General features: G+C 43.5%; 1 protein-coding gene across 4 annotated transcripts in view; it reads right to left on the bottom strand.

Annotated features, from left to right (window-relative positions):
• The window catches only part of RBMS3 (RNA binding motif single stranded interacting protein 3), an 851530-nt gene that overhangs the window by 524683 nt on the left and 300161 nt on the right, over positions 1–26686 (bottom strand). The window contains exon 1 of one of the 4 annotated variants that reach the window (XM_066631438.1): positions 15876–16037. The exons of the other annotated variants lie outside the window; for them this stretch is intronic. Coding sequence (XP_066487535.1) covers positions 15876–15950 — 75 coding nt within the window. The 5' untranslated portion in view covers positions 15951–16037. Of the gene's footprint in view, positions 1–15875; positions 16038–26686 lie in introns of those variants that run through there. 4 annotated transcript variants of the gene reach the window in all.

Raw genomic sequence — 26686 nt, 5'->3', positions numbered from 1 at the left:
CATATGAAAATAGCTTTCTTCCTTAACATTTGAAGATTCCAAGGCTGCTTCTTAGTCAAAAGGATGAGATCAGATGTAAGGGTTGTCATGTCACCATAACATAACCATAAGATAAATAGGCTGCATGCAGAGATGACGCTAAACCACAGAGCAGAATTACCCCCGTAGGCAGCCACCTCACTTGTCCTTTGCAGATAAAGGGAGAGTTTATCTGAATGCTTCCACTTCCAGTTTAGAATAATTGTTTTGTCCAGACTCAAGGAACTGTGGTTTCACATCCTGGTTTGTGAACTAACAGCAGTTAGAATAACCACAGTTTCCCAAGTTTGGACAGAACATGAAACTGTGGTTTATTCTAACCCAAAAGTGAAACGTTCCAATTCCCACCCAATGCATGAAAAAGAAGAGGAGGGGAGAAGGGACAGCGTCAAGCACATAGCTTGATTCTTCTTGTGAATGGAACTGAAGCATGGTTTGGCATTAGGTTATTATTCCAAGCACACTTTACTAGAGGTAAAGTAAATCATTAGAATTATTTTTTTCCAGATCAAGTATGCTTAAGACAATGCCACATTAGATGTTTTAAAAATCAGTATAATCTCCCAACTGCAAAAAACATATTTCTGACGGAACAAAGTCTATTTTGCTTAGCTGGCAGGCTGGCACTCGAGAGAAGAAACAGGCCAGGGAAAAGGAAAGATCTGTGACAATCTACTGTATGACAATCTACATCAGGGGTGCTCACACTTTTTTGGCTTGAGAGCTACTTTGAAACCCAGCAAGGCCCGGAGATCTACCAGAGTTTTTTTTTACAATGTTCGCGCCATCATAACATATAACATTTATGTGTACAATGTATGTTGGTGTACCTTGAGCCCCACTGAGTGTAACAGGACTTACTCCTGAGTAGACAGGCCTAGGATTAGGCTGTGAGGCTGCAATCCTAGCCACACTTACCTGGGAGTAAGTCCCATTGAGTACAATGGGCCTTACTCCCGGCGTTTCCTCCCAGAGGCACCTGAAGAGGGGGGGGTCGGCACTCCGCGATCTACTCATTTTGCCTCGCGATCTACCAGTAGATCGCGATCCACCTATTGAGCACCCCTGATCTACATCATCATGCACGTAAGAGAAGGGCCTTGGGGAACAGAAAGCACACACAGTATGGATTTGTTCCCAGAATGAGCATATCACACAAGTGGAAGAGCATGTATCCCATGCAACTATCCACAAGATATTGGAGATGTGATGGCCAGGTTCAAATGGAAGAAGAAACAATGGCTAATGCTGTGAGAAGAAGCTTAGAGCACAATCTGAGTGCTCAATCGGCCAGCACAAGTCTTGTGCACTGGCTAAGTAATGTCACAAACAAGCCCAAGTGGAGGTAGGTTCATGCTGATGGCAGGCCACCAGCACGGGGGTTTGGGGAGAGTGGAGGGAAGGTATTTCATGGGTGGTCTGGGGTGGGGGAAGAGCTGGTGTTGGGCATACCAGTGGGTAGGCCAGGCCCAGGAGGGGAGTGGGACCAGTCTCTGGTACTTAGGCCACATCCTAACCCACACCCCTCCTCAGCCAGCTATTTCACTTGCACAAATCCGCGTACCCCCACTGAGGTGGCTGGGGCATTACTTGGGGTAAGAGGACAGAAGTCACCTTATTCTGAGTTGCGCCAAATCCACCTCCATTCCTGCACTGGATACAGTGCAGGTCGGCTGGTCTGCCTGTTCTAGCACAGGTTAGGATTGGGTTGCCTGGGAGCCACAGACTCACATGCTCCTTTTTTTCTAGCAGGAAACTGTTATGTCTAAATCTGGCTGACAGATCAGCATTCTATCTCCTGGGTCAAAAATTTATCCACAAAATCAGGGGTATGGGGAGTTAGCAAGTACTGCCATCACTTGCGGAATACCTGTTTCCCATTTGGAAAAAAATCAGTTCTAAAATTTTGAGTCTGCAGCCGAACCTTCTAGTTTTTAACATTTAGTTTCCAATTTTATACTGTGCAATGACCCTAAGGATCAAAGTGAATGACAAAACGTTAAAACATAAAAGCACAGAATAAAGAATTATATAGAATTATATTTCAGTCACTAAGGGCCCAATCCTATCCAACTTTCCAGTGCCAATGCAGCCACAATGCAGCCCTGAGGTAAGGGAACAAATATTCCCTTACCTTGAGGAGGCCTCTGTGACTGCCCTCCCACTGCAGGATGCAGCACATGCTCCGTTGGCATTGCTGTATTGGTGCTGGAAAGTTAGGTGGGACTGGGCCCTTACTTCACTGCTTCTTCAGTCTCAGCATCCTGTAACCATCAGTCAACTGATGGTGGTCAATATGGGGGTAAGCAAAAATGTTCTGCCTCAACACTGCAGGATTTCCCATCTTACATGTAGGTGACAGAGGGTCCAACAGAAATCTAGGTATACCAGGCATTCCTTGAGAAGCAGGCACAAATATTAACTATCACCACTGAAATGGAAATTTCAGTTTTGGCTCATCTCTGCCTCTGGTTTTTAAAAAGTATTGCATTTTAAATGATTAACGGGATTACAGTTCTAAAGTGCTTTGTACACTGAAAATTGTCATATACAATGAACTGATTATAATGTTTTTATTTAATACTTATTTGTTTTATACTAAAAAGAACAAAGCATGAAATAGCTAAGAATATTAAGTATTGGGAAATACATTTCCAATACAAATTTATACTATAGTAAGCATTCCATTGCTTCAAACAGGAACATATCAATGTGGTGACTTACCCTTGTTCTTCTCATGTGGTAATGCTTTCTCATGAGTTTTTACCATGGTCTGAATGAGGGTAGCTTTTCATTGAACCACAAAATGCAGCTGAATTCGTACACATCTCTAAGAAAATGCCACCATGGGGAAAAAAATCACAGGTATTTTTCTAATAATAAATGGTCATATAAACTCACCCTTTGATACCTGTCATTCCTGTTCTAAAATAGCCCTTCGACCAAACACACGTCCTCATGGAACAAAACATGTCATTCTGCAGGCACTGTAGCCGTACTCGACAATTCAAATTCTGGTGAGACACTAACCCTCCTTCTTAATTTTGGCAATGCTATTTCAATTCACCTTTAAAAGATGGTACAGGAACCCCCACAACCCGTTCCAGAACCCCCCATGGATACCCAAGTCCACAGATACAAGGGGACACCTACCCCACCTGCTCTGCTCCCCTTGCCTCTACAGCAGGGGTTTCCAAAGTCTTTGGCAGGAGCGCCACATCATCTCTCTGACACTGTGTCAGGGACCAGGGAAAAAAAGAATTGATTTACATTTAAAATTTGAATAAATTTACATAAGTTTACATAAATGAATATATTAAAGATGAACTTATATGAATGAATGAAGGTCTTGCAATAGCTCAAGGCCTATAAAAGGCCTTGCAAAAAGCAAGGCTGGCCTTTCCTTTGCTGCTGCTACTGCATCACAGACATGAAACAGCAAGCAGTGGAGGAAGCCCTCATCCCACAGCTCATACGAGAGGTCAAACAGTCGCCCTCATGCTGGGAGCAGTTGCGTCGGGCTAGTGCGAGTTTTAGCAAATCTCTGGAGGGCCAGAGGCTCACTGGAGACTGGGGGCTCCCTGAGGGCCGCATTGAGAGATCTCGAGGGCTGCATGTAGCCCCAGGGCCGGGGTTTGGGCACCCCTGCTCTAGAGGGTTCTCTGAGCCCAGCAGAGGCCATGAACATCCATCGGCAGTCTGTGCCAGGCTCAGACCGAGGCCCCTGAGAGTTTCCCCAGGCCTCCTAATGCCTTAAAAGTATTAAAAACGTCACTTCCAGTTTTACGTTTTTTCATTGTAAAGCTCAGTCTGAGTCCAGCAGAGGCCGTGGGCAGACATCCATGGCCTCTGCTCAGAGAACTCTCTGGAGGCAAGGGGATCAGAGCAGGAGGGCACAGACTTGATCCGTGGATAAATGCATCTGCTGATACAGGGGCCCCCGTAAGCATCTAATTTGTTTAATGCCTGTTAAAGAGTCTGCCAATGCTATTTAGATACACCCGTGAAAATATTATTATACACACTTGAATGATTTACTTGCGCATACAATTTGGAGTCACGATTATTTATGCTGTTGAAGATGCCAACTTACAGGAGCATGAGCTGTGAACAAACCAATGTTTGATTCACATCCAATGGAAAGAAAGGTCACAACTGGTTTCTTATATAAATTTTAATCACAGTGGAATGAGGTTATAGTCACCCCCATGCAGTAACCTAAAAATCAACATTCACCACAGACTGACAAAATGTACGTCATGGAGAAACAGATCCCACCACAAAACGGAGAATTTCACAAGTGGACAAACATATAATTGCATCAGCTTTATGTCTGCCACTCACATAAAGTCAGGCACCGTCTTCTAGGCATGATAAAGAACCTGAACCTGAAAATTCAGCAAATGCTACACTGAAGCATACTGAATGAATTGAATTGTATTCTATAGAGCTTAATTTGAAACTCAATCTAATTTTTGCCTTTCAGTATTTCATATACATATAACTATAGCAGACTTGATCTAGCCTTGTTCCAATCATTGTCACATTATAAAATGATTATCCAAAACCATCACTTGTCAAGAATTCAGTCGTCCTGTAGAATTATGAATGATTACACCAGCAGCTGAATCTAACAGAAGGACATTTTCTAACAGCAAATTTTACCTACGAACCATTTCAAGACTGTACCATGTGTGACTTAGTAAGCTGACTGTAGCCTACCAGCCATGAATTGTGACCCTGCAGGTGTCTCTTCTATTTTTGTAGGTTGCAAAAAAATCAGGAGTCTGAAGACTGTGTGCTGGCTCTCTGCCAGTGTGCAGTGTCGCACAGCGTGCAAGGCACGTCTGTGACACTTATTGCTGAGCCAGCATAGACACTGAGCCTGCGCTGAGCAAGCGCCAGGCAGAGGACGACAACTACCACCCAGAGCTCCAGGCAAGCGCTGGGCAGCGGAGGGGGAATGGGGGCAGGCGTTTCGGGTGGGGAGGAGGGGGAAAGTGGGGAGAAGGTGTGTTAAGGGAGTAAGGGTGTAAGCTCCCTTACTCCGAGTAGCCCAAGCAGTGCTTCCCAGCCCCTCGGGATGCCGCAGTAGCTATTTCAGCACCGCTGCATCCCTGGGCACTGGGAAACTCAGGATTGGGCTGTTATTAAGCACCTGTTGGCCTCATGGCTGGTGGACAGCTTTTATCAGTGTGCCACATGTTGTGTAGACCTACAAGAACAAAACTCAAACTTACTGACAGCTTTTCAAGTTTATTTATAGTAAGGAAAACACAGGGGGGGGGAAATGGGGAAAATATCACTTGTGGACCATTTGAAGTTGATGGGACAACTTCAGATTAAATCAGGGGTCTCCAAACCCCGGCCCGGAGGCCAGATGTGGCCTGCGGCAAGCCTCTATCCGGCCCGAAGCCAGCCTCTTGTCCCCTGAAAGCCTAAGAACATAAGAACATAAGAACAGCCCCACTGGATCAGGCCATAGGCCCATCTAGTCCAGCTTCCTGTATCTCACAGCGGCCCACCAAATGCCCCAGGGAGCACACCAGATAACAAGAGACCTCATCCTGGTGCCCTCCCCTAAGCCTCTGGTCCACTTGGCCAAACATGACTGGAACTATGCTCTGGTTACGTTTGCAGGGTGTTCAAGGGCCAAAGAGGTTGAATGAATTAGCCCATTCATTCAGTTATTCACTCATCTAAGTTCCATCTCTAAGTTATTTAAATAAATTTTATATTTAACTTTTTTTTCCGGCCCTCAATACCGTGCCAGATATTTGATGCGGCCCTCTGGCTGAAAAGTTTGGAGACCCCTGGTTTAAATCATCATCATAATACACCACCAAAGGTACAGCAAATGAAAACTTAAGTAGAAAAGGAAAACAGACGATTGTACAGAATGCCAATGCCAAACCCTTTCCAGTAAGAGAGAGCACAAAACCAGACAGTTCAAGATCACGGCGCACCATAAATATATGCAACTCTGTAAAATTCACATTAATGTGTTTTCCATCTAAATTACCTTCTTGGACAAACAACAGAATGAAAGCTTTGGTGTACAATATTTAACTCTACAGTCAGATCTAACATGGACTTTGTGAAAAAAATCAAACAAGAGATGGAGAAAGGTCTAACAATACTGTCTTGCACAACACAGCAACAGAATACTACATTAGTGTATCTTCTAACCTAGTCATCAAAGTTGTTTTCTTCTTACTGAAGTTTCTCTCTTTAATCAGGAATCGTCTAGTTTACAACTTCATCTGATGCACACACAAAAACCGTTTTTGCTCCAATACGTTTTGCATAGAGAACAATGTGAAGGCTGAATGCTCACTTTGCATTTCTAACAAGTTTCTCAGCTGGGAAACACAGGCAAAAGATGGAAAGCAAGGCACTGGATCAAGACAAACCAATAGTATAATTTACATTTCTCTGTTTAGAAAAGAAAAAAAAGGATTAGTTGCATACTTCCTGAACGGAGCATATTGCTTTATATGGCCGAAGATATTCACATGGTTGTTCTTTTTTAAATAAGCAAATCAAGTCAGAAACCACATGAGCTTTAAGAGGCAATTCTGGAAACTGGTTCAAAAACTACTCCAGACCAAGTTTTAAAAAGCCCATGGTTGATGTTTCATGGTAAATCTGGAGAAGAATTAAGCCTCTCAACTTGCACTGAAAAAAGATCACTAATTTCCCTCATGGGTCAATGCAAAAACAGGCTTCCATGTGTCAAGTGACCTTCTGAATCTGGTTTGCAGGAAGCCCTACATGCAGTAAGGAGACTCTCACGTGCCAACTTCTGTTTTGTACATGCACATTCAAATAGATGCTTTATTTTGTTGGCTGTGGTTGAAGAATCATATGTTTAAAGCAAGGGTCTCCAAATCCTGGCCTGGGGGCCAGATGCAGCCCACGGCAAACTTCTATCTGGCCCGTGGCCAGCCTCTTGTCCCCTGAGAGCCTCTGGCCTATTTAGTCGAACATGACTGGAACTGTGCTCTGGTTGCATCTGGAGGGTGTTCTAAGGACCAGAGAGTTTGAATGAATGAGCCCATTCATTCATTTATTCACTCATCTAAGTTCCATCTCTAATTTATTTATATAAATTTTATATTCAAAAAATTTTTCCAGCCCCCAACACCGTGCCAGATATTTGATGCGGCCCTCTGGCCAAAAAGTTTGGAGACCCCTGGTTTAAAGCATACAACAAGCACTGATTTCAGGCACCCTCAATATTTGATCATCACTGTCTAAAGTTGATAGCATTATCTAATAATTACTTAACGTTATTTAATCAGAGTGCAGCTCAATGGTAGAACATTGCAAGCAGAAGGTCCCAAGTTCAATTTTTGGCATTTTGACCTATGAAGAAGTTGTTAGCATAGACAATAACTGACCAATAATAGACCAATAGTCTAGACCAGGGAGCCTGCACAGCCCTTCACAGCGCTCCCCGAATCTTGGAACGTTCGGAGAAAGTGGGAGCAAAGCACTTCCGTTTTGCAGGAGGTGCTTTGTGCCTGGTTTTAGTGAACGTTCCAAGCCTCAGGGAGTGCCGTAGAGGGCTGCCCAGGTCTCCCTGGACCTCCTGCAGCCTACTGCAAAGCTACCTACATAAAGTAAGTGAAAGTACCCCCTCTTCACCCCCGCATAGGGACACGATCCTGGGGATCGTTTCCCTGCCTCTCCCCTTCCCCTGCCCCTTAAAGTGACGGGGGAACCTTTACACGACCTGGTGGGCCCCAACCCACCAGTTTGAGAACCACTAGTCTAGGTTGCTCCATATGTTCAGAAGCCATTGTGTGAACATGTCAGATGTCACCTCTTATTCTTCAGATTCTTCATTCGACACCTCTTACTATGTAATAAAATATTACATAATAAAATCAAAGACAGTTTTATTCTGCCACCACATATGGAGCTGCAGTAAAAGAAAGTCAACCATGAGTAACAGCCCCATTCTACTCCCACTCACTTCTGGAACTAGTATTCCAGTGTCAGGGCAAGTTTCCTGGCCACCTCAAATGCCTTCTGAAAGTGTGTTGACCAGGCACTTTCAGAATGATCAGTGGCGAGGCTGGAGCGGTGCTGCTACATGGAGCAGCTGTTGACCCAGGTAACTGAGGTGGGAATGAGGGCAGAACAGGGTGGAACAGGTTCAGGCTGGACTCAGCAGCGGACACCAAATCCAAACCCCATTCCTGGACCAGGTCCCATGGCCCAGGTCCATGGCAACCTGTGCCAGTGATTTTGCTGTCACAGGTCCCAGTATTATTATTATTATTATCAAATAACTAAATGGCTCCCTGTCCCAAAAGGGCTCACAATCTAAAAAGATGCAAAAGAATACCAGCAGACAGCCACCAGAACAGACACTGCTGGGGCGAGGTGGGCCAGCTACTCTCCCCCTGCTAAAAAGAGGAGCACCCACTTGAAAAAGTGCCTCTTGCCCAATTAGCAGGGGTAGCAGTAGCCTCTTCCGTGCCTCAGAGGCTTTGCCCCAGGTAAAGGAACAAATGTTCACTTACCTAGAGGAGACCCCCAGGACTGCTTGAACCTTTTGCTGGATGCAGCACAAATCTTTTTGGCCTGGCTGCATCAGTGGGGGGGGGGGGGAGCATAGGATTGGGCTGTGAATCTCAATGAAATTGATAGAACTTGGGATAATAAAAATAAAGTTAATAATTCTATTCAGAATGTACATACACTGCCTTTCCACAACAGTTTTTGAAGCAGTTCACACAGCAAGGAAAGAACACAGTTCCCCATCTGAAAGCAGCTGCCAATCTAAGAAGAAACACAAGAGAAATGCCAGCAACAGTCACTTGAAAAGATGTTATGTTGGGATGGCTAGGAACAGTTGCTCTTCCTCTGCTAAATATAAGAGAAGCCACCACTTTAAAAGGCGCCTCCCTGCCCCGCTAGCAGGGACAACTTGTCACGACCAACTTGCCTCACTGATTGAACTATGCTTAGTCATGCCCAACCTTCTTTGAATACAACCCACAGTTCGTAGCCTGAAGAAAGGGCAGGAGACGGTTGAACAAAGGCCTACACTTCTCAGCTTTCCACAGCCGATAGTGGGAGCTTGTGCACGAAAGCAACTCCTGCACAAGGCTAAAACAGGACTTTCAAGACACATTGTGACAATACAGGATTAGAGAATAGCCTGTTTGCTGCCTCTGTACCCTCCTGGTCTGGACAAGTATATTACAAAAGCTCTTGTGCACACATGCTTCTGATATTACTCTGCTTAATCACAGACAGCTGTAGTTTATGAGCACTTCTGACAAAACAACAAGGTTCAGCTTGCAGCGCATTCTAAAGAAGTCTTCACTATACGTTTTTCCCACATGGAACTTTATTTTTATATAGCCACTATATCATTTCATCAAATACACTATTTAGAACTAGAAAAGACGGAGGGAACCCTCCATAGTTTTATAAGGTGGACGTCGTGTGTGAAAACCTGGGGGAGAAGATAGATGTGCTTGAAGAAGAGGGTTACAACACTGTGAATGTACTTTTTTAAAGCCCCCCCCCCCCCAGCCAAGTGTTTTCTTTCTTGTGGGCTTCTGTTTTGTACATGCACCTTCCAACAGATTGCTGGCTGCTTTCTCCTCCTCCTGTTGCTGGGAATGGAAACACCCCACAGTTGCATGTCAGACATGGAGGCAGCCCATCTCAGGCAACCAGCTGTGGGGAGCTTGGATCCTGAATGCGAGAGGGTTGTAGTAGTGGGGCAGCCAATCGGTGGCTGCAACTATCGGCGTTTGATTTGCAGGTTTGATTTGAGAACAACAAGCAAATAATTACTAGCAGGTATTGTTGTTTACATTGCACTTTCTATGCACATGAGGAGAAAAGTCTCTGCCCCAAGGACCTTACAATGTAGATATATACACAAGGAAGAACAGAGGAAAGGAAGGGTGAATGGAGGGGGGTGGGAACTGATTGCTTCAATTACACATACTTACAACTTAGTTACTGTAGAGAATGAGGGGATGTGCCAAAGGGTACAGAAAACATGGGTTAATGCTACAGCCACGTTAAAAATGGAGGTCCAAGCACATTGTTGGCACTGTTGAATTCATTTTAAATGAGCACTTGTTTTCTTTCCTGGTGCACTTCAGATGCCTTTGAATGGAGTTGCAGATCAACTTAAGTTCTCTTTCGGAAGTCCCGGTGTCACAAAAGAAGACTAGACTACATCCTTTCAAGACAAAGTTAATATTGTCCAGTCTCAATTACTGCAAGGCCTGAAATGAACCCATGTTGTTCTTTTCAGGCACCTGTCCCTATCAGCCTTTCACGCAAACCTACAGACATTTCTCCTGAGAGCTACTCCCCCAGTTCTTTGAATTAAAAAGTATCACATATCCCGTCTCCTCTATTGGTTACAAATGTACAGAAAGATAATTCAGTCTGATCCTTCCGAACATTAAAAAAATAAAATAAAATAAAACCAGTGCTGGTAACTTCTAAGCATGTGCTTGCATAAAATACAACTGCACATTATAAATATTAATACTGGATGTTCACTGGCGCAAAATCTTTAACATCTCCAGGCCTGATCTGGCAAACATGCGCACATGTATCTCCTCTTCCGTCAGATAGTGCGGTTAGAAAGACACAGTGACCAAACAGCAGGAGAAGCACAAAGTGGTTTTAAAAGCCACAGTTTTCATCTCCACCTGAACTGAACTGCACTGAAAAAGCAATCTGAGAGAAGAATCACTGATAAGATTCAAAATTATTTAAAAGCGGTCATGCCCTTGACAGCAGCAGAAGTATTTTTAACCAGTGAGTATGCAAAAAAATTATTATATCCATGAGTGAGAAACAACTTTGTGCTTCTTAGTTTCTAAGGGAAACAATTTCAGGCTTTCAATATTCCATATCAAAACAACTGGCATTAGGCCAAGGGGAGATATTAATTCAAAATACTTGACTACAAGCAAAGGTCAATCCATTGTTATCCATGTATTTTAATACAATGCTCCCTTTCTCTGGCAGCGACAAGAGATACCGGCTGGGGAAAACACTACAATGTATCCATCCAAACTAAGACTTAAGTACATACCAACTTCATTCCTAGAAATGCATTTCTCGATATTTGCACATATTTGCCTCTGCTTCAGCACTAGATGCTCCAGCAAGACTTCTGAGCCCTGGCAGAGATCCAAGCCACAGATGGCTTGAAATGTAGCCTGAAACCAGTGTGTGGTTGATGAAATGCCCTTTACACCTGAACCCCCCCCCCCCCAACTTCACAACAGTTACAAAACACAATCTGAACACTACCAGGCAGATAAGCCATTTCAGGGCATCCTGGCAAGCCGAAAACTGGGAAATGGGCACTTGATTTATAGAGGAGAAAAAGCAGGGTGGAAGGGGAGAGACAAGTTTATGATGGTTCATTTTTATTTATTTTATTTTTAACCAATGCAGATATTTTAACAGGTATGCGGCTTGAGCACACAATGAATATACTCTCCACATAATGAAGAGTTCGTCAATTTCTTTTTTAAAAACCTGCAAACTTTAAAAAAAAAAAAAGTTAAACAACTGCACATTTTTCTTCAAGCACAAAACTGCAAAAATGACCTTTCAAATATCTAATCATAAACATCCATTTCTGGTTCTTTTGTAATAAACTTCACATTGATCCTGGGTTAAGAATGAGCTAAGGGTTTAGAAAAACAATTTGCCAACACTGATATACAAGATGATCTCCAACTCTTTTGCTCACATATCTACTTTGCTAACATTTTGTATTATTATCCAAAAAATGTCATTTCACAGTTACACAATTTCTTATATTCAGACACACACACTGAAGAAATATTGTCTCTTCTTGTTACTCTTGATTCACAGGTATAAATATAACTGTAACCTAAACATTTGATTCACTAGTTATATTTTATGCATCCTCAGAAACCAATCAGAAAGCTAAATAAATATCATGTGACTGAGATACATTCCAGGTATGTCAATAAGCAAACAATAGATGAGAATGCAACAGAACTGATTGTAACATACAAGTGAACCTAACTATATTAAAGTGGTTTTCTTCTCGAACAATGCTATACTTCAGATTTTATTTAGAATAGAAGAATCTAAATATTTTCTTGTAGACAGTTATGAATTGAAAACAAGCATCAATTAGGCAAATTGTTGATATCAGTTACTCCCAAGCGGAAAAAAGGAAAGAACAGATTCAGCTCCAAGAACCAGATCACAACACATTCATTGGACAGAATCATTTTCAGTATATAAATTGCCAGTCTCTTGGTCTTGTCCATCAGCCACCAAACAAAAGGGTTCTCTCTCCCCATTTTTAGCAAAGATTAATGGCACAGTTGAATATACCCAAACATAATTAATAAAACAAAGGAATTGTTTAACTATGTTAACACCATACAAACCATAGAAATTTTTATCATATATTACATATAATACACACAGAGGCTGAGAGAGAGGGCATGCGCATGAGTTTAAAGCCTGCAGTAAATCATCCTGCAACTAGTGTATATCCTTTTAAAATATGGTTTTGCAGTTTGAGGTCATATATTCTACAATGGCAACAAAATACATTTGGCCGGAATCAGATTCATAACATGCCTTGTGGATAACTAGGTCCTCTTCCAAAGACTTGGCCACAAGGTTAATACAATTCAGTCTAAAATAATATAGTCAGACAGTCCCACATCAGAAAAGAGAAACTGCATGCCATATCCCGTCACTTGCCATTAATTCATGGAAAACAAAGATTTTAAAAAAACAAAACGAACGTGATCATTATGATGTGATTCAGATGTGCCCAAACATTTATAATTTAAATTTCTAAAACAAAACAAATTATATTCTAAGTATTCAAACGGAACTGTGTGCATTTTGCATTCTATATTCCATATAGCAATGAGTTGAATATATAGAAAGAGCCAAACAATGCTGTGTCTTAAACCCTGCAAGTCAAAATGCCATCAGGACACCATATAAGCATACTTTCAGGACAACGGACCTGAGATGCATTTAAGTGTGCAGAACAAACAAGCATCCAGAGGAGAACATTAAAGATAAAATGGAAAAGCCAAACTCTATTCTGTATTCATGGGTTGCACAGAAATACCTGTAATAACTCTGTGTGATTTCTAATAACAGTACCGCCACTAACCTATATATTGATTTCCAAATGGGAGTTTCATATTGGTACACCTTCTGATTGTATCATTTCGTTGAGCTCCCTGGAATTAATAGCAATCTTTCCAATGTAGTTGAAATCATTAAGTAATGTATTATCATATATTGTTGTGATTGGAATGATAAGTCATCAGCTTCACACCACACAGTCATTGGGTTTCAAAATATTAGCTTGGCAGAAATGATAGCTCTAACTGCTTTTTTTAAAAAAAGTCCCAGAAGCTGATGGATAGCTTTGAGGTAACAAAATCCAGATGCTGCCTGTCTGCACTGCTTTTAACTCCTTAGGAATTCAGTGCACAAATATATATATACACGTGTGTCAATTTTATTACATATGGTTTCTACAGGGCATTGTCTCCTTTCTGTGTGTGTATCCATCAATATACACAAAAGAATGGGAACTTAATTCTCTGTATATAGATTTCTGCACTAAAGTCTTAAACAGTTTACAACAGTTCAGATATGTATAAATGAATGTATCTGTTTAATTTTTCTTCATGCTGGGAGAAAAAAGTAGTAAGTCATCTAAAAAGTAATATTAAGTAATATTGCAAGGTATTCCTATACCTGTTTGCTTGGAAGTCAGTCCTACTGTGTTCAGTGAGGTTTACTCTCAAGAAAGTGTGTATAAGATTGCAGCCTTAATTTGTGATGTTATTCATCTTTTCAAAGGCAGTGTCACTATTGTTATCATACATTTAGAAGGCAGGCTTAAAAAAAAATAGTATTTTTAACAAGGCAGCCATTATTGCTATTAAGAAACAAAGACACCTAAAAAAATGATCCCAAGAGGCAGTTGTCAGTTTCGACTTATGCACAAGGTTGGGTGTTGATAATGGAGTATTTTGCAAAGTGGAAATGAGTTCCAAAACAGGGAGACTTGCATCATTTAGGCTACGTGAGCAAAAGGCATGGAATGTCCAGTGAGTCTCATCAAGTACTTGAGGCTATTGTTCTTTTGCATCTCCCCCCCCCCCTTCCAAAAAAAGTTCCCATAAATTGCTTCACTGCATGCCAGGTTTTGAAGAATGCCATGTGCCCCATCCTCATTCCCCCAAACAGTTAAAGCTCTGGGCGATCTAGCAAGTCAACCTATCTCCAGACTGCTGCTGAAGCAGCAGCAGCAATATCTACTAAATGGCCACAGAGGTAAAATGCAATTTGAATCGACCTTGAGCAAAAAAAAAAAAAAAGGGTAAAAACAACTGGGGTTTTTTATCCTAAAAAGTCTGATCTAGCACAAAGAAACCTTCCACACTGCCACCTACCAAACAAATCAGTGGTACGTGGGTTACAAATGAAAATGGTAACATCGCACACTTGATGTCTTCTCAAGCATACACGACTTGCATTATTGTTTTATGCATCTAGTTACTTTATGTGATGTGAAATCAGACAATAAACCCAAACTGAAAAGTAATTTCAGAAGCCACAAAAGTAAACTTGGCTGCACAGAACTGGGGCAATCTCGCCACACCCGTAACCAAAAGTACCAATCATTCAGTTGCCAAAAAAAGCATGACACCCCCATGTGTTTCAACTTGGACTTCCAAGTTCATTTTCCCCTGAAGAACGTTCACATGCTGTTAAACCACATTTCTCAGATCAAACTTTTAGAGTGGAATTTTTTTTTAAGTACCCTGTCAAAGACAGGAGTGGGAGTGGTAGGAAAACAAAGCTTTATTTTACAAAGTTCACCCATAAGGTAGGTTGTGTTCTGCTGAGAAGACAGAAACAGAGCAGCATTAGAAAATATTTTCAAAGGAAAATTTAATTCATTTGTGGTGCATTACACTTCAGCCTTATTAGTAGATGAAGGCCAGACTTGTCAATAGTCTCTCTCTCTCTCTCTCTCTCTCTCTCTCTCTCTCACACACACAAATATGATAAAAAGAGAAAGCAATTGTGAAGGGCGTATTTTCTCCCCTCGTAGTGAACACCTATTTCCAGATCTTGTCAAGGTAAATGTGGATGATCATCCCACGATCAATATTTAATGAAACACTAGAAAGTGCAACGTGCAAAAATAAAACTCCCATGGATTTTTATCCGGCTCTCTCTTTACCCTCTCCTGACCCTGGTGGCATTCACAGATGGATCAGACTGAACTTGGGAGCGTCCACAATGCCACCCCTAATGGCTAAAGACTCCCCCCAGTTCCAAATACAGTACACACGGCACAGTTCACCTCCAAACTCCCCTAAGCTACCAGCCAGAAGGCTGACACTGTCCAGGCAGATCGCCACCCTGATCATTATAATGAGCACGCTACGACTGTTTCATTTGAATCAAAGTCACACATGCTGAAACCCCCCCCCTTCCACAAGCAATCGGGGGGGAAAAAACTGGACTAAATCAAGCCATCTCTCTTTTGTCCTTTTCTTCAAAACACACCACACAACACTGCCTGATACATTAATTCTGACCTTGCCCATCTCTCCCCCCCCCCCCATCTTTCTGGTTGCCTGCTTGGTTCTTAATTGGACTCCTTCATAAGACTGAATACAGCAAGGCTGTAATTGACACCAATCAACTCTCCATCCTCCACCAAGTGCCTCCTAGTCTCCTATTGACACTGCTGGACAACCCCAGGAAGTCCTTCCTTGCCGTGCACAGCCACATACCTTGGTTTGGAGATAATGAGGGTAGTAGTAAGTGTACTGGGGGTACATTGGCTGCTGGTCCAAGCGTTTGCCCATGTAGCTGGAATCTTTAGCTCTGATGCAGGGAACTCGGTGACAGGGTGGCGTGCCCCAGGCCTTTCTTCCTTTCACACCACTATTCCTGACAGTACTGATGAGGCTTTTTTCCCCTCTTCCCAAGACTTCTTTGCCTTCTTACCGCTCACCAGTTCCAAACCCAGCAAGAAGCCAAAAAAAAAAAATTAAATTAAATTAAAAAAAAAGAAAAATCAAAACACAGGAGGAGAAAAAAGAAAGAGGGATCTTGCTAGGCTCTTCTCAACCCTCTCCTCCAAGCCTTTTTTTTTTTCTTCTCCTCTCCCCCCTTGACTTTAGTAATGTCAATTGCCAGTGTCTGTAAAGGGGGTGGAGGGGGGTGGGGAGTCCTGTTGGAGGAATCAGGAAGACAAGGGTAACTCCAGATCTCTGCAGACCAGCTTCCTTTCTCTGCCTCTGTCTATTTCTCAGAATCCCTCCACCCCTCACCCCAAAAAAATAAAAATAAAAATTTAAAAAAAAATGAAAATAAAAAAATAAAAAAGGAAAAAAGGGGGGCGCCTGGCTTGCAACAGCCCTTAGTTGTTGCTGCCTCCCTTACGGAGTGGCATGGTGTGGAGGCTTGTCTTGTCTTTAATTCAAACCCCCTCCTTCCAGCCGGTGGGTGGAACTACACCGCCAGGCTCTCTCTCCCCGGAGAAGCAGACGCAGTCCAGCAAGCTGCAGTCTTTCCTCCGCGCTCCTCCAGCCCCTGGCTGGCTGCTGCAAGCACAGCCTGGCTTCCCTCTGCTGGCTAGCGCGCAGAGCGGAGCCCTTTTACAGCAGCAGCGCGGGGGCAAGTTGGCGATGGCATCTCGCAGTCGCCTGGACCCCCCTCTTGGCAGACTCTTTCCAAAGTTCCCCGGGGGTACAGCAGCGGCGATGGACGCTTCGCCACTAGGCGAGAGGGGAAGGAAAAACCCTGCCTGTCTCTGGCAAGAGACTTGCTTTCTTCTCCCCCTCTTCTCTCTCCAAGGCGCCGAGGCAGACCGCGACCAGGTTTTGTGCTCCTTTCACACGAGCGCTTGCGCCCTGCCAGTCCAGGGGGCGCCCACAAGGAGGAGATCACCACGTTAAAGCCCAAGCCTAGGCGTGTCTACTCAGAAGGAAGTCCCATGATAGGCAATGGGGCTTACACTCCGAGGCAAGTGTGGGTAGGATTGCAGCCTATGCGTGTCTACTCAGAAGTAAGTCCCATTATAGACAATGGGGATTACTCCCAGGCAAGTGTGAGTAGGATTGCAGCCTTGGAGCCCAATCTATGCATGTCTACTCAGAAGCAAGTCCCATGATAGTCAATGGGGCTTACTCCCAGGAAGGTGTGGATAAAATTGCAGCCCAAGCCCAAGTGCATTATTTAGAAATAAGTCCCTTTATAGTCAGTGGGCTTACTCACAGGCAAGTGTGGATAGGACTGCAGCCTTAGAGCCCAAGCCCATTCATATCTACTCAGAAGTAAGTCCCATTATAGGCAATGGGGCTTACTCCCAAGTAAGCGTGGATAGAATGGCAGCCTTGGGGTCACAATCTCCCTGTCCCCAGGGAGAGCATCCTTTAGGAAAGGAAAAGCTGGTTCACGCAATCGCATCAGAACAGGCTGGCGTCAGACTTGGAAGGGGGAGAGCAAGAAACGAAAATAGATCTCTTCTGGCAGATTTCACCAGCACATTTTAAAACGCTCCCTTCTGCTGCGGGGTTGATATACAGCACAAGCTCTCAGTGATATGATCCAGGGCTGGCCCAAGACCTCCTCCTGAGGCAGGGTACCAAATGATGCCCCCCCCCTTAGCCAATGATGGACCAACCTCTGCTTCTCCCACTCTTCTCCCCTCCACATTTCCTCTTCCTGTCTGTCTCCCTCTCCATTTTCCATTCCCGGGAGTGGAAAGAGCAGTGGAAGCACAGACAGTAGGTGGAAACAAGCCTGTGTGTGTGTGTGTGTCCCACTGATTGGGTGGAAAGAGACAAGTACACACACTACTCACCAGTTGGCTGCCTGAAGTCACTGTTAAGGTGACCTTATGGACGGACCTACCCTGCATGGATCTCAGACAGAGATATGGTCTGGATCAGCATTTCTCAACCTCTGTCCCCTGCTGTACCACTTCACATGGTCCACCTATTGGAAGTACCAGCACTGGAAGTGGCAATGATATAATCACCAGTTACTTCTGGCAGACATGATGCAACAAACACAGTTGCGAGGCTCAGAGCAGACATGAGAGCTTTTTTTGAGCTTGCAAAGTGCACATGCTGGAACTCTGCCCATTGAACCAAGCCTCCTACTGCGGATTGTTGCATTGGATTGCTGATCTCACTGCCAAATTGCAGAGGTCTGGAGGTCCTGTGAGTGCCGCCAGCCACCACCTCAAGTATCATGGGTGGTACAAGTACCACTGGTTGAGAAACAATTGACTGGATAATTGAGAATGCCACCATCTAGATTATTTACACTAGAACATGCTCATGCACAATGCTGCCTAATCCAATGCACAGTTACTCAGAAGGAACAGCCCAGTCCTATCCCCCATCATGCCACAAATGCACTGGCAGGGCTCCCTGAAACTCCATTTAACAGTGTAAAGGGCCCCAGAGATGGGGATACACTGTTTCAGTGTATCCAAGACACAGAGCCCAAGTTGGAGCTATGTCCATGACAAGGCTGCTGGCCTATGTGGGTTGCCATGTGCTCCGGTGGGGAAAAGGAAAGCACTGCATTTCGGAAACTTTTATAAATGCAAAACCTGCCCTCCAACTCCTGATACTGTTTTGCATAGCACCCACCGCTTCAGATTGCATGGTGTGTGAAATATGTGTGGAACAGCATCTAGAGCTCTTTCTGATAGGAAAAGCCCACTGCTGCAGCTGTTTCTCTTATGTCTGCATAAGCCAAACCTTGCAGTGTTGGAACTGACTAGAGCAGTGGTTCTCAAACTTTTTAGCCCAGGACCCACTTTTTAGAATGATAATCTGTTGGGACCTGCTGGAAGTGATGCCATTATCCTGGAAGTGACATCATGGCCGGATCATCGAGCAGGAAAATTTTTTAACAATTCAAGGCTGCAGTTCTATCCGCACTTACCCAAGAGTAAGCCTCACTGACTATTATTAAAAGCATATACACTGTAACCAAAGTACTGAACTTTGCAATCCTATGTCTGTCTACTCAGAAGTAAGTCCCATTATAAATGGCGCTTACTCCCAGGAAAGTGTGCATAGGATTGCAGCTGCAGTCACATACCATGTTGGCATCAAGACTAGTATATTAAAAATAAAAGACTGAAATGAATGGGGACCCACCTGAAATTGGCTCTTGACCCACCTAATGGGTCCCGACCCACAGTTTGAGAAACAGTAGACTAGAGCAAATTGACTGCACCAGAAACTGATTTTGCAAATATGCACCCATCTTTTCATACCATTTTTTAATGAACAAGAAAAAAATCTTCAAACATTTCTGAATGTTTGAGCTTCAGAAGATAGGCAAATAAAAAGAGAAGGAGAAGGAAAAGATCCTCAACATTCCTGGCCTTGAGCAAATTACACCCTCTGCTCCAGAAAACAACATTGCTTGGAACCACAAGTATCTACAAAGATATTTCTGCGATTCCCAAGATCTTGGCGAGATCCTGAATTGCAGAATGTAACCATCACTAGGCGATGATGAAGTCATACTCATAAATATTCTTGCTACAAAACCTGAAAACAGATTTGACCAGAAACCACAGCAAGTGCAAAAAAAATGATGTGTACTAAGGACAAGGGGGGTTTCCAATATCACTTTCCAAGTCCCTGAAAAGCTACTGTCTGTACATAATCTGTACAAACTTCCTTTACACTTTGTTCATAGATCTATCTTCAGCTTTGCTGACAGTGATTTATACATTTTTTTTAAAGCAACACGGCAGTGTCTTCTTTTGTTTTTATTTAAATTGCATGTAATACTCCAGTAGCACTGTTGTCAGCTGCTATATTATAAAACAAATTGTTTAGGGGGGAGGGGGAAGTCACTTTTTTAAAAAAAACAAAAGGGGATACTTCTCAAGGCTGGGTAGGACTAAAATTAGAACTGCCAGCTGTGCTTTGGTTTGTGGGCACATGCCTGCATGTGATGTGGGCATGCAAACATCACACTCTGTTTCAGTTTGTCAGCCTGCAGTTAGGGTATACAAGCATGGTATTGACTTGAGTAAAGATTCTTCATATATGCCTAATATGGCTGTCCAAAACAGCAGAGAGGCAGCCTAACTGTTCAAGAAGCAGACACACCTTACTGCAAATACAAATGAAATAATCTTGTTTGCACTGAACAGCAATACTTTAAAACTATAATTTATCACTCATCATTTAACACAGATTTTGGCATTCTGACTCAGAAGGCATTATTTGGGAATAAGTTTTGCGGAAATCAATAGGAATTGTTTTAAAGCAATGGATTTAGGATTGGGGTATATTTGCTAAGTGCTTTACCAGATGGCCAGGGCTATTGACATAAATGCACCTGAGCATGTTGTTCCCAGTTGTAGAGCCAAGTTGGCACCTTAGTTCTCAGGGGAGTTGCTGGAAATGAACAGGTGAGGCAGGTGTCATGCACAGTAGTGGAACGAGAACCCAACAAATACAACCAAACATGGCCTAGACAGTGTTTCTCAACCAGTGGTACGGGCAGGGCCTAGGAGAGGGGGGTAAAGGGGGTAATTTTGTACCCGGGCCCAGGGTCAGAAAGGGGGCCCAGGAGCCAAAAGAGGAGGCCCAGAAATTTCCTGGGATCTTCCATTTTCCAATCTCACCCAGGCTCTCTGCCCACACGGGATGCTGGGGGCATTACTGTGGGTGCATGGCGGCAACTACTACCCAAGCCATACACACCAGGCCCAGGAATGCATACATTCCTTAACAATGTCACATCTGGGAGGAAACTGACCTGCTACAGTCACTCTTTGGCTTGTGGATTTGCTTCCCATGAAGGAGTGTATAAAAGCTCAGGGACACAGCTGTGGGACTACAGCTGCTGCAGAACTCAGTTTTGGTATACACAGGATACTTTCCATTCTAGTGTGAGCCTAAATACGATGATGCTAATTTTCTGCAATTATTTTCTATATTTGAAAGATTTTAGAGAGACTTAGGAGTGTGTTTGGTTTTCCGTATTACTGTGTCTAGCTGCCAACAATGGGCAGGCAGGTAGACTTGAAGAATTGGGAAGTCTGGGAAGATTGATAGACCTGGGCTCCAAAGGCTATTCTGTCTGTTGCCACTTTCCCTCTGCCTGTTTTGCTCCCATTCTGCCCACCCCCATTGACACCTCCCCCACTCTGTTTCACCCCCTCCCTCTTTAGGAAGGGGCCCAAAAGAAACTTTGTACTCCCTGATAAAATTTCTCTCAGAGTCCCTGTGTACGGGTACCACCAGTGGTACTTGAGATGGTATCTGGTGGTACTCGTGGGACCCCTGGACACCTGCCGCCCAGCAGTGAGACCAGGAACACAACACAACACAACAAAAAATGATAGGAGGCTCGGCTCGGCAGGCAGAGCTCCAAAGCATGATTTTAGGTGCTTAAAAAAGCCATCCCATCCACCCTGAGCCTCTTACTGGGGTTTGTCGTATTGCATCTGGCCTCCCAACCCAGAAGTAACTGGCAATGATGTTATCACTGGTACTTCAAATAGGTGGACCATGTGAAGGACAAACCTTGAGAAATACTGGCCTAGAACCAATTTAAGGCCTACTCTGTGATGATGATAATGGCAGCAGAGAAATTGTACTTCTCTGACACTGCATCAGCAGAACGCCAGTCAGCAGAGCTTTTCGTGTAGTACAGGATCTTTTACATCTGGACCTGCAGAAAGGTTGGAAGATGCCTTGGTGGCCCACTGTGACCAATTTGCTAGCTATTTTAAAAAAATAAAATCACACATGGCTGCCATGACTTGGAATCCACACTGGGAGAGCCATTTGATGTACCCTTTGTGTCTGTTTGTCCTCCTGTTACTGATTCTTTACAAACGGTAGAGTCTGGGGATGTGGTAGGATTCTTGTAATGCCATCTGGAGGAGGAGGGCTTTTTCCAAACTCTGGATCCAGCCCACAGACCAGGGTTTGGAGAGCCCTGGTTTAGGGGACCAGAGTTATATAAACACTACTGTACACAGACCCCTATTCTGGTTTGCCCTTTCTTCACAGACTGTTGCATTTTCTTACATTGCAGGTATGGTGTGGAATGCCATCTGAAAGGTCTATGAAGAAAACCTCACTTCCTTCTCCCCCCATCCCGGCGCAATTGGACTAAACAAAAGGTGAGAAGGGAAAGGGACAGTTTTTTTAATAGTGGGTTAGCATCGCTAGGTTTGTGCATGTTCTATATCACTGAATTTTGTGCTATCTAAATGCATCACTATTTAATACTGAAGGGTCTACCTGCTGTACAACATCTCCCCTTTACTCCATTCAGCTACATCAGCTTGCGGGAGAAGTTCAAAGTTAATGGTGTGGTGTTTGTCACAATTTGTTTTGGAAATGTGCTCAGCATTTTTCCTTTTTATTTTCTTCATGGTCTAGGGGACCACCTAAGGATTACACTGAGAATCCCTGGGTTAACCACATTTTACAAATCACAGTATCAGACTACACTGGCTCACAAACATTACAAAATACTATTTTATATATAGTTTAGTTAGCTTTTCGGTTTCAGTTGGGAGCCTCAATATTTCTTCATTTTCCACTTTAAATCCCATGATTGTGTTTGTTATTAGACAAGTTTTGGAGCACTGTTTCTTATAAAACATAACAGGTTAGCCTTCAGGATACTATTTGACTGGTGAAAGCCCCATTGACATGAATTGTGCTTGTTCCCACAGAGCATTAAAAAGGATAACTCTCTGTGTTTCTGAAACTTATGGCTGTGGGGTAAAGCTGAAAAATGTGACTCAAGTGTGTCATTTCAGAAACCGATCTAAAGAATCCAAAAGTATATTTCTTTGAAGGCCCTGATCCTAAACAGACCCATATTGCTGCCATCATAATATCTGTAAGTTCTCTATTATGAAAAGGCTTCCTTGGGATTTCTATCATTTAAAGCAGCTATTTTCAATGCGAATGGTCTGCAGGTGTGCCATGGGAATTTGGGGGGATGATCATTTATTATTAGGGCCATTGGGGGATGTTATCTCCTCCCCACCAGCAGCATGGTGTGCCGTGTCAATTATCAAAAAGCTGATGGTGTGCCTTGACAATTTTAGCATCTTGTCAGTGTGCCCTGAGGTGAAAAAGGCTGAAAAAAGCATATTTAAGGTAGCCTATTCTTAACCCAGTGTCCTTTGAATATTTTATAAATTTCTTGTAGTACATTTTCTTGTGGATGGCATGCAACTTTCACATGTTAAAACTAGGGATGGGCTGCAATTCGGATGACTCAAACTCGAGTCATGAAAACACATTTTTGTGACTTGTATGAACTCGAATCACACTGTCAAAAACTTGGGCAATGAGTCATGACTCGGGGGTTTTACCCGAAAAGTGAAAAGACTTGAATAGACTCAAATCAAGTCTAGTTTTTGCATGTACTTACAACTCTGTTTTGTGTGTGTGCTTGGTTGCTTTTCTTTGCCACTTCCGCAACTCAACTTGTCTCTCGAAAAGACTCACACTTGAGTCAAACTGACTCAAAAAACAGCTCTGGTCAAGACACAACAGCCCCCATTATGACTTATGGGCGATTTGAATCAAGGGGGATGGAGACTTGAGACTCAACTTGGCACTCGGTGCTGTGACTCCAGCACATCCCTGGTTAAATCAAATTCTATAATAAACCAAATAATGGAGTAATGCAGCATTTGCAATCAGAATAGCATAACATATTTAGTTTCTACTCCATCTTTCTTCCATCACAGAACTCAAGGTGACATACACAGGGGTTGTGTGTAGCCCTGGAAAATTGGATAGGGTTGGGCCCTTAGAACATGGGGTTCGTTGCCCAGTTATAGTTTGTTCGTTACCCATTAATGCAAATGCTAATAGCCAGTACACCTGGGAGGTGGTTTCCTATCCAAGCACTGACCAGACCCAGAGCTGCTTGGCTTCAGCAAGAGGGCAGCATCACATCCCCTCAGACCAGACCTGCAACCAAATAAATCTAACTGTAACACATAGATACAAATTACATGTCTGTATGCAACGTTCTTTCAATGACCGCAACATTTGGAATCTGAATTTCCTTTGGTGCAGAACCTAAGTCATTTGCCCCTAGCCCCCCCACACCTTTTCAAGCAGCAGATTGTGTCAGTTTTCAGTAACCTTACTGAATGATAACCCTATTCTGTGTTCAGGTACTAGGACTCCACTGGCTCTGCTTTATAGCCAGGACCTGAAAACAGCCAGAACCCAATTAAAAGCTGCTCCTGTTACAGGAGAGGAAACCCACTGCTGCTTAGTTCTGTTTTGTTATGTCGGCAGTAAAGTGTATGGCACAACAAGTCCCAAGCAATTGTCTCCATAGAAATGTTTAGCCCCAGGGGAAGCACCTGTATTCATACTTTAGAAAAGATCTTGTTTCCTATAAAAATGTGGATGTGTCAAGGGAATATGAAACGCACATAGACTTGGACAACCTAACCATTTATTGTGTGAAGTGGGTCCAAGAAGGACCCATTTTTAGACATACTTCTTGTTGGCATTCTCCTCTCTCATCAAATTTCACAGTAGCACCTTTTTCAGCACAGGCTGCAATCCTAGGCATATTGATCATAATGGGACTTCCTTCCAAATAAATACACATTGGATTGGGCTGAGAGCCACCACTCCCTTTTTTCATAGCTGAAGGCCAGTTTGAGAGCTCAGGCTGAAGGGTCAGGCCTGAACTATCAGGTTTACAGAACCAGAGGACTTCTTTGGGCTCTCTGTATTACCTGAATCTCGCTAAGCTAGCAGCTACAGTAGGGGTGCAGTCCTAACCAACTTTCCAGCCCTGACCTAGCCACAATGCAGCCCCAAGTTAAGGTGACAATCATGCCCTTACCTTGAAGAGGCCCCCTTGACTGACTCCCCACTGTAGGATGCAGTGCATGCCACAGTGGCACAGGTATATCAGTGCTGAAAAAGTTAGTTAGGATTGTGCTCTAGGTGCTGTGAATCTTGAACTGCAAATTCATCAGGGTTCAGACACCTTACTCCCTAGGCCAGTGGTTCCCAAACTGTGAGCCATGGCTCCCTGGGGAGCCATGGAAACCAGCCAGGAGAGCTGCAGAATCCTTGTAAAAAATCCACTGCCCTATTCAATGTATAATATTGTAGCCCTAGTGGGGAGATGCAGCCAATGACCAAGTAGGTCAAGGGAGCTGCCAGTCGAAAAAGTTTGGGAACCACTGCCCTAGACCACCACAGCAGCTCCCAGCAGTAGCATGGCTAAGGCATCTGACACCTGGGGACACAAAAATTTTTAACACCCACCAAACCCTGTACCTCCGTAGCATCACCCCGCCCCCCAAATTTTTTTAACACCTCTCCATGTGAACTCTTAGAGGTCTCAGAAAGGCACTTCCAGTTTTCAGCAAAAACTGGATAAAACACCTCCTCAATGTGCTGTACCCAAGACAACATACCCTCCCCTGCCCCATCTTAGCTGTGCCACTGGCTCCCAGGCAAAAGAAACTATCCATCAGCTCTCTGCCACAGTGCAGTACCACCCACATAATTACCTGAATCTGTACTGCATCTCCTCAGCCCAGGTGACCTGAGGAACATAGAGCTGACCCTATAGAAACATTGTTCCAGTTTTAGTTCCTCAGTCTGAGCAACAGACCTGCCTCTCCTCACTTTGTATCTACTAGATCACCTGACTATTCATGATCACAACCGTCTGCCTCTGGCCCTTAAATTCGATCTACCTGCTCCAGTACTCCACCCAGCCTATGTTGACTCTATCTGTTGCCTCTGGCCTCTTTGACCCTCATCTGTCTTCTCTACAATCAGACCTGTGCAGCTGCAGCCTGTCTCCAAACCAGACCAAGGTCTGACAACTACCTTACAACCATCCACAGTAGCTGTTGCTGAACTTCAGCCAAGCAGCTCTTGGTTTGAGTCTTGAGCCCAGCATCTGACACTTTTTATTGTGCAGGCAGAATAAAACTGTACCAAAGTGAGAATACAATCCAGGACCGAGCATTACTCCCTGGAATATATCACTGTTTGACAAAAGCAAACAATAAAAATCACGTCACAGAAAACAAGAAGCTCAGAATATCAGCAAAAACATTAGTGTACTGATTGTAATTGACAATGATAAACTGGGGACAAAGTCTCTGATTACAGACACGCTGTTGGATTTGGTTGGGTGAAACATCCTGTCTAGACTTGAGACCAATCAGAAATCACCAACTAGCAGACAAATACACAGCCTTCAACTATGAACCTTGTTGCTGGCGATGAAATGTGGATATAAATGGAAAGACAAGACTTTAGTTGGACAATTGAGAAGTGTGCACAAACTGGATATGAATGTATGGCTTCCTAAGAGCACCAAAATGCTTCACAACAGGTTATAGCTCATACTTGGGCTTGGGGGATGAGGAATGTAGAAGAGAAAATATACAAATCTAGTTATTTACTGATAAAGAAATAGTATCAGTATGATATAAGCCCAGATATTTTGGGCAGCAACATAATTTTGTTGAACGATCACCAAGTGTCAAATGCTTATTAATTAATACAACATTTGTCAG

This window comes from Tiliqua scincoides, chromosome 5, assembly GCF_035046505.1.
Source record: "Tiliqua scincoides isolate rTilSci1 chromosome 5, rTilSci1.hap2, whole genome shotgun sequence".
Lineage (NCBI taxonomy): Eukaryota > Metazoa > Chordata > Lepidosauria > Squamata > Scincidae > Tiliqua > Tiliqua scincoides.
The sequence above is the reverse complement of the archived record's forward strand: the minus strand, read 5'-3'. Positions and strand labels throughout refer to the sequence as shown.